Source organism: Mastigoproctus giganteus, chromosome 6, assembly GCF_048544385.1.
Source record: "Mastigoproctus giganteus isolate SK-2022 chromosome 6, ASM4854438v1, whole genome shotgun sequence".
NCBI lineage: Eukaryota > Metazoa > Arthropoda > Arachnida > Uropygi > Thelyphonidae > Mastigoproctus > Mastigoproctus giganteus.
In genome coordinates, this window is record NC_143580.1 from 91,530,729 (window position 1) to 91,545,852 (window position 15,124).

General features: G+C 41.1%; 1 protein-coding gene across 2 annotated transcripts in view; it reads left to right on the plus strand.

The window, feature by feature from the left end:
- The window catches only part of LOC150084461 (cell adhesion molecule Dscam1-like), a 631,783-nt gene that overhangs the window by 589,825 nt on the left and 26,834 nt on the right, over positions 1-15,124 (plus strand). For both annotated transcript variants that reach the window (XM_090376086.1, XM_090376087.1), the window contains exon 22: positions 5,158-5,342. In XM_090376086.1, coding sequence (XP_090232212.1) covers positions 5,158-5,342 — 185 coding nt within the window. The remainder of the gene's footprint in view (positions 1-5,157; positions 5,343-15,124) is intronic.

Genomic DNA, 15,124 nt, shown 5'->3' on the forward strand with positions numbered 1-15,124 from the left:
AGCCTTCGCCACACTCTGATCCTGCTCTCTCTCATAAGTCTTCTGGGATAAGGTTTTCCTTGTATTCCCGTTTGATGTTATTTCCGCATATGTCAGCCTGGGATACTTTTCAGGGCACACTCTATTAGCCTCACACATGGCCGGAGAGTAAGAGCAAGATAGATCTTGTGGTAAGGGAGATGGGGGGGCTCGGGTAGGGGTTTTAGATCCTTGTTGCATATATTCTAACAGGGGCTGTTGCTCATGATTATCTATCACCGGTGATTGCTCGATTAGTCCTCTAGTTTCTCTGTTTCGCCGATAGGGAGTGACGGGAGGGATATTTAATATGGCATCTTTCGGTCTATGTCCCACTAATGGTTCAGCATTAATAACCGAGAAGGGGGCATGAGCTTGGGCATCCTGTCCGCTTCTATGGAGTATAGCGCCATGCTCTTCGCGTTCAGGCTCCAAGGTTTGAGGCACTCGCGGTATTGTTTGGTAATTTGGCTTACCCCACAGCATCATGCAGCTTTTCAGGTCAGTGATCTGGCCTTTTATCGAGCAAATTTCCTGTTTGATTTCTTCGTTCTGTGCGCGGAGTTCTTGGTTGTTAATGAGAAGGGTGGACAAGCACTCGAAAATTCGAGGAAATTTTTCTTCTAGATTATGCATGTATTCTTCGGCCTGGATTGCAATAGGTTTAAGAAATTCCCCAAATACTTCATCTGTTACGCTTTTGAGCATTTGTTTAGTGCCACTGAAAAAGGCGGTGTTTGACTGATTAGCCAAGGCCTTAGGTGGGTTTGCCTGCGGGCTGACAGGGGGATTTGCATGAAGACAGTCCTCGGGACATGTATCACAACCAAGGACGTTTAAAATGTCAGAATCGAGTTCTCTGCTGGTGTATTTCCCATTAACATCTTTTAGACAGTCACTTGTTCGTTCATGGCCATAATTTTCGTGATCTTTCTCGTCTTCTTTATTATTTTCTAAATTATTACTTCTTCCATTGTTTCCCGAGTCACTGTGGTGTGCATCAGCGGTGGGGTGAGGGGTCAGCGTAGCCACTTCTTCCGATGTGTTGCATTCTTCGGTCGGCGCATTTCTTTCTTCCTGACGGGGGGAATCGGGCTTCTGATTGGAGGTTCTTGCAGCTCCTGTCTGTTTACTGTTTAAGCAGCATTTTCCCAAGAACCCTTTCCTCTTGTTGAGCGATAAGCGCGAGAGGCTCGAGTATCCTGAGCATAACCGGCATATTCTATGCTTTGACTTACTGCAAAGTAGGGTTTCATCTGCGGAATTATTGCAGAGATCGCATATGCCGGGAGTTACTGCGGTTGTCATGTTTAAGAACTGGTCCGGTTGTTAAAGTTGCAGCGAGGTAAGAATGCAGGGAACGGTTTCTTATTTCCGCTCCAACTTTAAATTTATACACACGATCCAAATTAAAGCACTCTAAAACTGTACAATGTTCAGTTTCTTAACAGAAATATCATGAAATCTCCTGAGCACTGTAATCGGCTGATAAGTATTTTCCTGAAGTAAACAATATTCCCTGTGGGAACGGGGTTATTCTTCAAAGGGACAGTGAAATGAAGGTCAATCTCTGTTGCAGGTGTACGAACGTAGAGTGTCTTCGTTCTCACGTTAACCCTTCAGGCAATTATTCCAACTGCTATTGTACGATGCAGGCTTATCATGTTGAAGGAATGCGAACTCCCGTATAGAGAATTTAGAAACAAATATGGATATAAAAAATTACCTGATCATACTAGACATCAGAAGGCACTTGAATTGGATCATGCACGACATCTCGATTTTATCAGTATAAAAATTCCATACTATGGAGCTAGAGATCACCACTTAAAAACACAATAATGCGGAGCACTGAATTAACCAGCCGCTCGGAGGCATGCGCGTATTGTTTTCACCTATAAATGCATCATTGGACCTTATTTCTTTGAGGATGATGATGGCGTTGTTCAGACGGTCAATGGAGAGCACTATAGGACAATGGTTGAAACTTTTTTGATGCCACATCTACCAGAAGACCACAATATGTGGTCCCAACAAGATGGCGTCACGACTCATACCGCTCCAACCACAATGGACCTCCAAAGGAGCATTTTCCCAATCACATTATTTCGAAAAAATGGTGATGTGAGATGGCCACCGCGCTCACCGGATTTGGTTGCCCCAGACCTTTTTTTTTTGGGGGCTATCTCAAGGATAAAGTGTATGCCAATAACTCTCAAACCATAGAGGCTCTAAAAGAGAACATCCGGCATGAGATAGCTGCAATATCTCCTGAAACTCTGAGAAATGCCATGGAAAACGGCGTTTATGAGCACATGTTTGCGAGCAAGAAGGATGTGGTCATTTGGCCGATATTATTTTTCACATGTGATGTAAATATTTTCCAAGAATAAAACTTTCATTCACCATTTAGATGGTTCATTTATTACATTTCGTTCTAAAGTTACAGAGAAAACAAACTGTTCAGCCTATTTTGCGCCACCCTGGTAGGGTATGTAATTTGGTTATGGGGAAGTGATTTGTAAAAGAAAAAATAAATGGTTCAAACTTCCGCCACCATGGGGAGAAACTGGCACTGTAAACAGGAGATGGAATAGTGAACTTAGGATTAGATTTTAATATCAGAATTTAGAAATGTACAGATATTGTTCTATGTCCTCACTTGAGATGACATTCTGAAAACGGAGAACTGCATGCGAGACACTTTCGCGTAGCATCTCATTGGGGATGTTGGCTCTATCAAATTCTTCTGTTGCCTCCATCGTTCTCCCAACTCCACTAATGACTTAGAGCCCTTTGACTTCCTCCCTTTGAAACTTGACTTTCTCCAGTCCAACTTTCCTAACACTATGTTGATGTGATTGAAGAGAAATCACATTAAATTGCGCATCCAACCTAGTAACGCCACAGCACTGATTCTTTACTACCGGATAGCGAATATAAATAAAATAAATTATTATTTTCTGTTTTTAATACTCCGGGACGACCAAATAGTCAGAGGAGTTCACCAGATAGACAGAATACCAAAAAAAGCACCGTATTTAGCGACTTTCTAAGAAATAGAAAGGCGTTAAAGGAAGCCGTTTGACATTGCTATGTCTAGCATTTGTTAATTTTGACTCGCTTTTGAAATAATGCATGAGAACGAGTAAAATGAAGCGAATTTCGAAAACGAAATACACGCCCAATGGTTTAAATTTACGGACTGGTACTAATGGTTCGGTTAAACAATAGGGGTCGTTGGGAATCTTATATTGGTAGAAGCAGAGACAATGTGGTATTCGCAGTGACGGATTCATCGAAGCAATTAAAAGTATTCTTATTCAGTTTAAAACAGTGGAGGGCATCTCTCTAGCAAAAGTTCACCTAGTATGGAAATTTTTCTTCTTTATACTCCTGCAGGACCATTAGATCAGAGGAGTTTATATTAATTATCTTGAAAACGAATACAAGTATTACCTTCAATTTTATGTTATGCCCATGGTGATGGGCAAATCTTTACCAGGAAGGAAGAAAACTTTATAAGACGACCCTCGTCCAAAACAAGATCGCACAATGGCCATTGAAGAAAAGGTGTTTCGACAGTATACACGGAACAGTATGGCCTTAGTCGCTGATGCTCCTGAAAAACCCTACTACAACAACTTAAAGTATATGATATAGCCAAGAGAAAAAATAAATAAATAAACAAGTCTTCCTAATTATTCTACAAATCGATACAGAACACAAACAATTTACAGACATATTATATACGGCGCAATACGGCCTAATTTTGGGCTTAAAAATCTACATCTTACCTTTTCCTTAAATTATAAAGAACTCTAAAATATTCAGATATCATTGAAAATTATAAATCTATTAATTATTAATTAGGATGACCATAAAAAGAAAATAGTAAAAAAAAAAAAATCGTCGTTTAATCTTCTGCACTCAAAAGACTGATCGGTGATCGGGAGCCGATTGCCAGACTCCCTGATAAGTCTATTAACTAGGCTGCAAATTCTGATTTCGAAGTGCTGCCACATATAATCGCTGACTCTTTATACCGAATCTTGTTAAGACTACGTGGATAACTACATGTATATGCTTCTTCCGAGAAGGTGGACAATCCAGCCTTGTCTCTACAGCTTATAAAGATAGCATAGCTCTCGAAAATCTAGCAAGACATTATCTTCAGCAAATACGTCAGCTTGATTGCTAGGACCTGTGGGTTTGACGAGGGCTCCACCGTGACATTGTTATTTAGGAAGAGTAATGTGATCGCCAGAATTCCAGGCTTTGAAGAGAACTTGCTGTCCGTACATTATTACTTGCTGTTGATTTAGTCGGATGAATTTAGAAAATTGCTGCCTACTTTCGAATTGATGTACCTCTGTAAGATATTTTAAATATACGGCAGTGTTATTAAAGGTTGGCTGGAACTGCCTAGTATAATAAACAAAAAATAGTCACTGCTCTTAAGGTCACGAAGTAAGAGATTGTAGGATTTCGGATAGAAACAAACCGCTGGAGAAGGCATAGAGAATTTAGGAGAGGCGATGACTTATAAGTAAATAAAGTAGTAGCAAGTTGAATTCATTTCACTGTTGAATGCAGAGTTTCCTGTCAAAACTGCGTACTAATGGTGGTTCATGTAGTAAGCGATTTTTTTTTTGGAGCGCGCTTCCACGCTGACCATTTGTTTCCTGTAGAAAGGGATCAAACTGAATAAGAGGTAGGACCACAGTTTTAAATAAAAGCGCTTAAACAGTCTCTAAATATGTGACTGAGTCTCTTGACAAACTAGTATTTCTGTGGCTGATTAAGTTCCCAAATAGCTGATCCATTTTCAGCCTTTTAAAGTAACATTGTTTTGGATTTCACTGGCTTGATTTTTTTTTTGATGACTATAAAGGTGACAACTAATATATTATTATTCAGATATTGGTACTTATTGATTTCCTGTGACGTCTCATGAAGTAAAGTCTCCTAACTCCAGTTCAAAGAGTTCAAATCTGAACTTGACACAAGTTTTATTTTTATGTTACATATATTAGTATGGAATAAATCAAAATGAAAAATAACATGCAAAGAGCTGAGTAATTTACAGGAAATTGAACACTCATTAATTGCTTCATTTTGTTTTTATGTTTGTTCCAGGAAGCGCGACATATGGGAGCAGGAAAGGAGGACATGAAGCAATGACAATGTCAGATATGGAAAAAGGATCCTCCAAAAAACATGGTTCGGTTGCGGGCTCTTCTTATTACCCTACCCCATATGCTACTACTCATCTCGCCGGTGGAAGAAGAAATGATGATGGCTCGGATTCGTGTTATCATCAAGTAAGTGTGCTCACTTCTCAATAATGGAACATGTTATAATTTCTTTGGATGACGAAATTAAGAATTTGATTTCGTTTTTAATGCTGTGGGAAGGGAACTGTATTATCTTGGGTTCAGCAGATGAGCCTACAGTCACAAACGTTAATGTACAGCTAAGGGTGCAGTGGTAGAATGCTTCAAGGAAATAGCCTCCAGAGAAATGCAAAATGATTAATTCAAGAACCGAATTTCGATGTAGTCATTTCCCCTCGTATGATGCCAGCCGAGAAAGCTGTTTGGAAATGACTGCACCATTGCAATCATATGGTAGTCCGTAAGTTTTCACCTGGATTTTCTCTTGCGGTTTATATCAGCTGGACCTTGTATGAAGAATAATATTTATATCGAATTCTTTATAGTGCCTATTTTTCAACACTAATAAAATAGTTTTGCACAGGATCTTATGTTTTCAACAAGAATTTTTCCCATCCACAAAGTTCGCTTTGTGACTGCTTCATTTGGGAAATATAAAAATTTTAAATAAATTTTCTGTTTATATACGTGACGACCGCATAAGGTCAGAGGAGTTTACAAGAAAGAGAGAGAATACAAGGACATTCTACCGTGTTTAGTATTCACACGGCTGAAATAGCCTTGTCTGAGCCCAGAGGAACTACCGTGTAATGAACTGGAAAGGCATGTGAGGACTCGTTTATGGAGGCCGAATCAGTGCACTAACAGATTGTCAGAAATGTTCTACGAAGACAATGTGCTATATTTTATGCCAAAGGAAACCCTACAAACAGTATAATGAATTTGGCGTTAAAATAGGACTAAAAATTACGGTTTCGGTTTTACGATTTCTAAATTAAAACTTTGCTTAATTGACTTTTTTCTCAATAGGAAATTTGCCCCCTTTTCTTTCTTTACTCTAAAAACATCATCGGTTAACTTCTGAAACGAACGTTAGCCGATTTTATTTGAATTAAAAAGACAATTGTTCCAGCGCTTAAATATCCTCATAGTTAACAGTTCTACACAGTTATTTTCATGTGCCGAATGGGGATCATCACATTTAAGAGTTGCGTTATAATGTTTTTCTAGATAAAATCATTGTTTCTTCGTTTCTGAACTACACTGAGTGATCCACTGAATTATGACCACCCCTACGAAAACTGAATGCGACCCGTTGATCATATGAGTTACGAGAGTGCGGAGTTACTCGACCTATGTAGCATAGATAAGGTGTCAGTGGTTCATTAGGTAGTAAAATTACGAGCGTGATGGGTAAAAGGAAGGATTTATCGGACTTTGATAAAGGACAAATCATGGGTACTCGACGAGCTGGTTCCGCGATTTCCCAAACGGCTGAACTGGTGGGGTGTTCGAGAGCTGCCGTAGTTAAAGTGTACCAGGGCTGGCGTCAAAATGGTCAAACAACGACCCTACGGCAAATCTGCAAAGGTCAGCGAAAGGTTGATGTTAGAGGTGAGCTCCGGGTACGACGACTCGTACAGGCGAACAGGCGCAGCACTGTTGAACCCAATACAACATGGGCCAACCCGGAACAATATTTGGCATGACCATTCGTCGCACGCTCGCACGTATGGGCTCTACCAGCAGACGACCCCTACGGCATCCTCTCCTAACCAAGGTTCATCGCGTAAAACACTCGCCTGGTGCAAAGAGCATGCAAGTTGGACGTTAGAAGACTGGAAGATGGTGTGCTGGTCGGATGAGTCACGTTATTCACCCCACACCGTGGATGGTCGTGTACGGATTTGGCGTCAACAACATGAGGCTGTTGATCCATCATGAACGGTATGAAAAGTGCAGGCTTGTGGAGGCGGTTGTATGGTGTGGGGCATGTTTCACTGGCAAGAATTTGGACCTCTGGTGCATGTGGAACAACATATCATTGGTCTCCGCTATCGTCAACTGCTTGCGGACTGTGTACACCCCGCTATGTTACACTTTTTCCCGAATGTCTTCCAAGATGACAATGCGCCGAGCCATCGGCCACTTCTTGTGCAGGAATGATTTGAGGAACAGTTCTGACTTCAAGCATATCGAGTGGCCTCCGAACTCCGCCAATGATCAGTCCCATAGAGCACACGTGGGATACATTTAAAAAGCCTATTTTATTTTATTTTATTTTATTTTAACATATAATATACACAACAGGCATGCGCCCAGTTAAAGTGTATTATAGAGCAGAAAAAGAGATTGAACTGGTGGGGTGTTCGAGAGCTGCCGTAGTTAAAGTGTACCAGTTTGGTTTGATTTGATTTGTACAAAGTGTAGAATAATACACTTCGTACAAATCAAATTATTATATTAAGACCACCCATTATTTCTAATATATACCCATATATGTATTTTGTCTGTAAATTGCGTGTGTTCTCGGGTCGATTTGCCTGTTTTTCTAGACGAAAAAAACCCCAGTTTCCGGGGAAAAACCTTATCTACGCCTGAGACCGACTAACTCAGCCACGGAGTGAAAAAAGCCCATTAAAGTTGCTCGCGTCATCGACAGAATTCGAAACCGGGCCTTTTCCACCCGGTGTGGGGAGGACGGTCACGATACCACTGTTCTACCGCGCAGACACACTTTGTACTTCTTTTTTTTTTTTGTTCGTGTCAGACGGCACCTGGGATTTCTTTCATCTCCGCTCACACTTCGTACAAATGTAAAATGTTGTTTGTCTGACGGCACTAGGAATTTCCCCCATCTCCGCGTTGTATTCTTTGTGAGTGACACAGAACTCTGTGGAGGCCAGAGATTTAAAAGTGTGTGGGGGGGGGGGTGATCTGTTGTGCAACGGTATGTTCTGTTGTTTCTCTGACCATTTAGCCGTTGGGCCCCCATTGAGACCCACCGTTGCCCACACTTTTCCACGATGAGGCAGGTCAGGCACCCAGTAGAATATTTAAGTACTCTGGCAGGCTCTACCACCTAATTTCCAAAGATTTCAGTGGCAAGCCAAAAAAAAAAAAAAAAAGGGGGGGGGGGAGGGTGTACACTAAATTTGGCCAAAAGATATTTACAAGAAAACGGTAGAATTTAGACGTTGATTAGAATTTGGCGGTATTGTTAAGGGGTGTACTCGGTCGGTTTAGTGAGAGAAGGGAGGGAGACTGAAGACTGAGGGAAAACAGAAGAATAGGGACGATAGAATAGGCATCCCCAAAGAGGTCAGTGGAGACGAGCCCCACCAGGCGAAGTATGGGGGTAGGCAGGGAGGTGTGTGTGTGTATACTGTGTCGGGGTGGTTCCCAGGCATATGCCCATCTCCACCTAAATCATTTAAAAATACAGAAAACTGTAAAGTGGGCCTGAAATATAGCTAAGAAATTGAATATTCAAAACAAGAAAATTTGGTAGATAAAGTACACTAATTATAGTAAAAATAGACAATTTTGTATAGGAAAGATTAAATTTGTATTAAAGAAATGTTTATGAGCTTAGTGTGTTGTTTATGTCAGGTCTCTCTGCCATCAGGAAGCAGCTGACAACTTCAGCTGCTGGCTGATGCCCGTCCCCGGCACGTGGAGCCGGACCTGTCTCTACTATTTTATACTGAAGTGCAAAGCACAAACCTGCACCCAACAGAGGAAGTGCAATACTGTTGGGTGCCAACATCCCTGGTCTCAGGCCGCCCAAGCTCGAGAACCAAGGAGAAAAAAAAAAAAAAAAAAACCACCGTAGTGGTACATGTTCAGGAGCTACAGACTGGACAAGAGCTTCCCAGACTGAAGTTCCCGAACCCAGATGCAATCATGCATGATTTATAAAAGCTGCCAACTCCACATCTGAAAAGTTTCTTATGATTGTCCTTCTGGAAAATACAGCAGCAGCAAACCTTTGCAGAGCCCGGAAGCTAGATGCATCTATTAAGAGAATATCCACATTGACCTCAGTAAAAGGAGAAACCTCATCAAAAAGTCTACAACGCTCTGATCCGTAAAAAGGACAATCAAACAACACATGCATCGAAGTTTCTGCCTCCCCACACGAACACCATGGGTCAGGCTCTAATCCTCTTGAATACAGTTTATCACGAAAAGACCCATGTCCAGTCAATATATAACTTGTAAACATCGAAGGACAGAACCAAGAAGACACTGTCTTTGACGTAGCAAAATCCGCCAATGGAATGAATTTTCTTGTAATCTCACCAAATGCAGAAGAACTCCATCGAATCCTCCATATAGCAATGAGGGAATTCCAAATTCTAACTTTTTCGTCTTTAATATTAGCAGTCAGGTCAATAGAGATAAGCCACCTGCAAACACTGAGCAGAAATTCCGTTTCTCAGTGCATACAACATACCACGGTACAATATATATAAATCGACAGGAAGAGTCCCTGCAATCACCTGCAGTGCAACCGTCGAAACAGTCCTAGGAGCATGCAACAATGTTAGCAACATAGACCTCTGCAGTGACATAAGTTGATTTCTAATTCTGACCTTAATCACAGCCTTCATCCAAACACCCGCTGCATATGCAACAATCGGCAAGAAAATGGTCTTGTAGTATAATAGCATAGTACGTTTATTAAGACCCCACTCTTTCCTAGAAATACGCATCACAAAAGAAGTAAATTTCTTCAGTTTATCCCTCAAATGTGACACATGCAGATGGAAACCCAACCGGTCGTCCAAAATCAAACCTAAATGCTTTATACTGGACACCAAAGGAACCTGACTTCCGTTCAACAATACTCTGGGCGGGCGATTGTAATCAAAGTGCTTTTTAAATACCATCATTTTGGTTTTCTTAGATGAGATCTTTAATTTGTTTAACACAGCCCACTCTGAGAGATTGTTCAAAATTTCCTGAATTTTCAACTCCAATACGGCTCTAGAGCCACCAGCAACTCCCAAGACCAGATCGTCCTCATAAGCCACCTGCAAACACTGAGGAACCTGCAATCTGTTTAGCCATTGATCAAGAACCGAGTTCCAAAATATCGGCCCGAGGTCAGAACCCTGTGGACATCCCCTATTAACATACTTACAATACGTAAGATGTTTTGCACATACTCTCACAAGCCGATCACTGAAGTAAGAACGGATAACTCCATAAATATATCTATCACATCCAGATTTCCTCAGAGACATCAGCACACTCTCCCACCAAACAGAATCAAAGGCACCTTCAAAATCCACGAAAATAGCCAACACATACTTCTCAGGAGAAGAATTTATATAGTTAATTAGTGATAAAATTGCTTCCTCAGTTGAATGACCCCTTTTGAAGCCAAACTGGGAATCCGAGACCATATGACTCTCCGTTAAACCTCCAACGATTCGAGGAACCAACAATCTTTCGAATAATTTCCCAAGATTTGCCAACAGCGAGATCGGTCTATACGCCCGAGGATCAGCCTTAGGTTTCCCAGGCTTATGAAGGATCTTTAGCAATGCCATCTTCCAGGATCTTGGGAAGGTCATCTCAAGAAAACACTTATTATACATTTGTAGTAATATTTGGGGACAAATATCAAAGAACTTAATTAACATTTTATTTTCAATCAGGTCTAAACCCGGGCATTTTTTAACACTTAACTTGGCAATAGCAGCTTCAAGCTCTGACAAGGAAAAAAGACTTACTTCAGCGGGGCCCTCATATGTAACATTACCCATACGTATACTGGATTGGTCCGGCGTATCCAAATCAATCTGGTTCTCTGGGAAAAGATTCTTAATTATTTGTTCTACAGTATCATGCCAGTTATCAGTCTCCTCTCCCTCAGACACAACAGTGCTATAAATATCTCCATGCATAAGCTTGTTCCGGGAGATCTTGTAGATCAGTCCCCAAGGATCCGAGTTGCCCACCTCTCTTACCATACTCTGCCAGCAGTTAATTTTTGCTCGAGCAATTTCCTTGTGGTACTCACGACGCAGTGATTTATAGTTATCCTGTAATTGCTGTACATCCCGGTCCGACAAATGCCGATTATGCTGCAACTCTTTTCTTGCTTTAAACACCTGAGATCGTCTTACTGACAACTCCCGAGACCACCCAGGAACTGGAGTCACTTTAATTTGCTTCCGTGTAGTACTCTGTATCATTGCTTGATATAAGTGATACTCAACATGTGCCACAAATTCCTGGGCATTATAATTATTCAAAATGGATGTATTACTGTCACTGTATATTGATTTGAGATAATTGCCAAATTTGTCCCACTTCATTTTATCCATTGAGAATCTTCTCAAATTCCCAATGCAAGTCTTCTCCTGCACAGGTCCCGGCGCAATATAGAAGGAAATAGCATTATGATCACTATTTACCAAACCTGGACTCACATCCTAGTGAAGAATCCGTCCCTCATACGCTGATGATACAATGGTCACATCAATATTCGACTCGCCATTACGAGTAGAAAAGGTAAACGGTTTACCCGGTAAATTCTGGACACATAGATTATACAACAAAATCAAATCCTCCAGGAGAGAGCCACGAACATCCAGAACTCCACTATGCCAAAAGTTAGATTTAGCATTAAAGTCGGCCGTCAAAACCAGACCTCGCCCAGCAAACCTCGAGCAGATTCTATCTATGTGATGCAATAGGTTCTGAAAATTGTCCGCTGGAGAACAATAAGCCGAAACCAAACAAAAGGAAAAATCCATCAGTGACACTGAGACACACGTAACACAGGCCGAAGACAAACCAGAAATGGCAGTCAACACAATATCCTGGTTTATCACTACTATAGCCGATTTGGGAGGGACTTCAGAAACTGCAATTATTCTGCATGATACTGGATATCCTGTTATTATGTGATCATGTCTTCCCCCTCGCGCCGTATAATAAGGCTCCTGGATACACACAAGATCATAATTGCCCTCAAAGGCAGCAACCCTAATCTCATCAGCAACAGCACGAGACCTCTGTCCATTGATCTGTAAAATTTTTAAACACCTGTTGTTTATGAAATGACCTGTATTAGCAATCAAAAGATTTGTATTATTCATTGTATGTTCTCCTGTCTGTCATTTCAACAACTCTGATGTATTCTGGATATTTATTATCTCGAACTGAATGATCATGGTCTCTACCTCTTCTCTTGCAATTGATGCACTTGGGGGAACTCTCCCTGTTGGGACATTCATTGTAAATATGTCCACTATTAGCACAATGGCCACATGTTACCGTTTTGTGTGAACAGTTCTGCGAAGAGTGGCCATAGCCCAGACAACGAAAGCACTTGCTAACAACAGTGAACTTCCTAAAACGATACAAACCGTATCCCAAAAAGATTCTATTATTCTTGAATAAACATTTATAAAGACGCGGACTAAAACCCATGATCCAATTTGTAACACTGGTCCCAGAACCAGAGCTAAACCTGAAGGAGACCTCCTGGTCAACCTCATCCCTAGTAACATCAAAATCCTGAAAGTTCTTGCAATACAAGTCCTCCAGAATATCCTGTTTTGTAAGCTCCTTAGGAACTCCATAAATTAACACGGTTGGATTTGAAAACTTTGGTTTCTCAACCGACAGACCTGCTTGCTTAAATGATAAACTCTCTGTTATCTTTCTCACGTCGTCTTGACAAGTTGTCTCCATCAGGACTCCTTTATTTCGCAACAGGCGAATATTTTTAATTTTCATGTTCCTATGTTCTTTATGAATTGTCTCAGTCACTGACGATTTAACACTCAGACTCGAGTCAATATCAAAACCCTCTAAAGGACGGAAAATAACAATGTTATTAGGGTCAGACAAGGATCCAGGAGCTCCACGTACAGTACCACGAACACTCTCACGAGTCCCAGCTGACTTCAAAAAAGCTGGAGCATCCTCTTCAATCGGTCCAACTCCGACAGCCTTAGCAAATGTTTTATGTCCAGGACGCAATTTACCAGATTCAGTTTGCGTCTTCAATAAATTTCCAAAAAAAAACTCTGCTCGAGTTTCCATCTCGGCTGAGCGCACCCTCAAACGTTCATTTTCCACCAGTAAGGTAGTATTCACTGCCTCCAAGTCAGCCCAGAAACTCAAAATACGTCCAGAAGCAGCAGTTGTAACCCCACTAGCCTCTGAGAACAAAAAATTGGTGAGAGCCTTTTTAACCCTAGAAACCACAGAACACATTTCAAATACCTCCGGAACTCGTCTAAATGCAGGATCATCTTCAAGTGGGGAACTCAGTATCGACTCCCATCTCGGAGTCTCTCCGTCTCCCCCATGTCCACCCGGTACAGATGCACTGGAGAGACCATGCACTTGTATTCCTTCAGGCTCTTCCAACGTGGATGACTCCACGGCTAATTTAGGAGATCATACTACGTTATCTTGATCTTTATCTGTGTTAGAGGCTATGTCCTCATCGCCACGTGACGCAACCCGAGGGGTCAAGGGAACCTTTCGACCTTTTAGTGTTTTAAATACTTCAGGGGATTTTAACACCGGTGACTCCGAGTCAGAAGAGGTACCTTCCTCAGACTCATGTTTACTTTGATCTTTTTCAGTTAGAACAGATTTTTTCTGTTTGTTTTTAGCTTTTCCACCCTTAGAAATTCCCTTGAGTGATATTACTTTTTTGCCCTTGTTTTTTTTACGGGGTTCAGGTTTATCCCCAGACTCACTAGAGCACACCTCCTCAACCTCTGAATCGCGCAATGTCTCTCTGTTAAGTTCTCTATCCATTATGTGTGTTTGTTTCAAAGAAAACAATACCAAAACAATTCTTCTAAAACTAAAAGTCTCCTCTTCCCCTGTAAAAAACAATTCTTTATTTATTTCTTGATAAGATCCTCTTCTTCTTGATTCACCTACTATTATTTACTTACCTCTCCCCTATAAGGAAGAAACTAATTCAGAAAATATATATTTTTTCAATGTTAATCTATGGTCACAAATCTGCATGAAAGTTTTGATTTTGCAAAAAACCACTTTCTGTAACTCAGCTCCTAATCGCCAGATGGAGCTGAAAAAATTCCCAGAAAATAAGTAATTTTCTTAAGACTTCTCCTACCAAAGATGAGCACCTCAAGTCCAATAGATAAAGAGATATAAATGTTTAAAGTTTTCTGAATTTCAGCCCAAAACCAGCCCACAAAAAATCCTATGTTAACCTATGGGAAAAATTTTCACCATAGGAAAACATTAGGTAATCAATTATTTTCTAATATTTTTCAGTTTATATTAGATATATGATCCACATAGGTGTCACTAGGCCTGTTATGAAGTCTCCAGGATACCCTAAAACATATTGTATCTAGGTAGCCATTTTGTCCCATGTAAAGTCTATGGGGCAATGGTAAACCTATGAGAAATTTCACTATGGCTTTTACACAATGCTAAGTCTATGGGACCATGAAACAGCATATGAAGCACAATCTAGAAACCTGTAAAAAATGTAATCAAATGTATCTCGCTCAAAACACGACCCCGACCTCCAAAACTTTACACCTACACTCACCACACCCAGTATTTTCACAAACACCTATTTTCTCTACTCAGGGATTGTCCAAAACGCACAAAATAATCCAAAATTCGGGAGCTCACTTTAGCGTGACTTATGCACTAGAAAGCTATCCACTACCTGTCTCCTCCCTCCCCTGCCCGGATGGGGTTTTTAAGGGAGAACCGGGTTAGAGTACCCAGTTCAGATCGCCAATGGCGTATTGGCAGCAACGCCACAGAATGTCTTCGTCGGTGTCATGTCCAAGTTGTGTCAAATCCGGTAGGAAGGTCAAGCTGCCCATCCTGCTCCGGGGGTGGGATATGTTTGTTGACAGTGGCTGACCCACCAAGCGAAGGGGTGGGGGAAACAC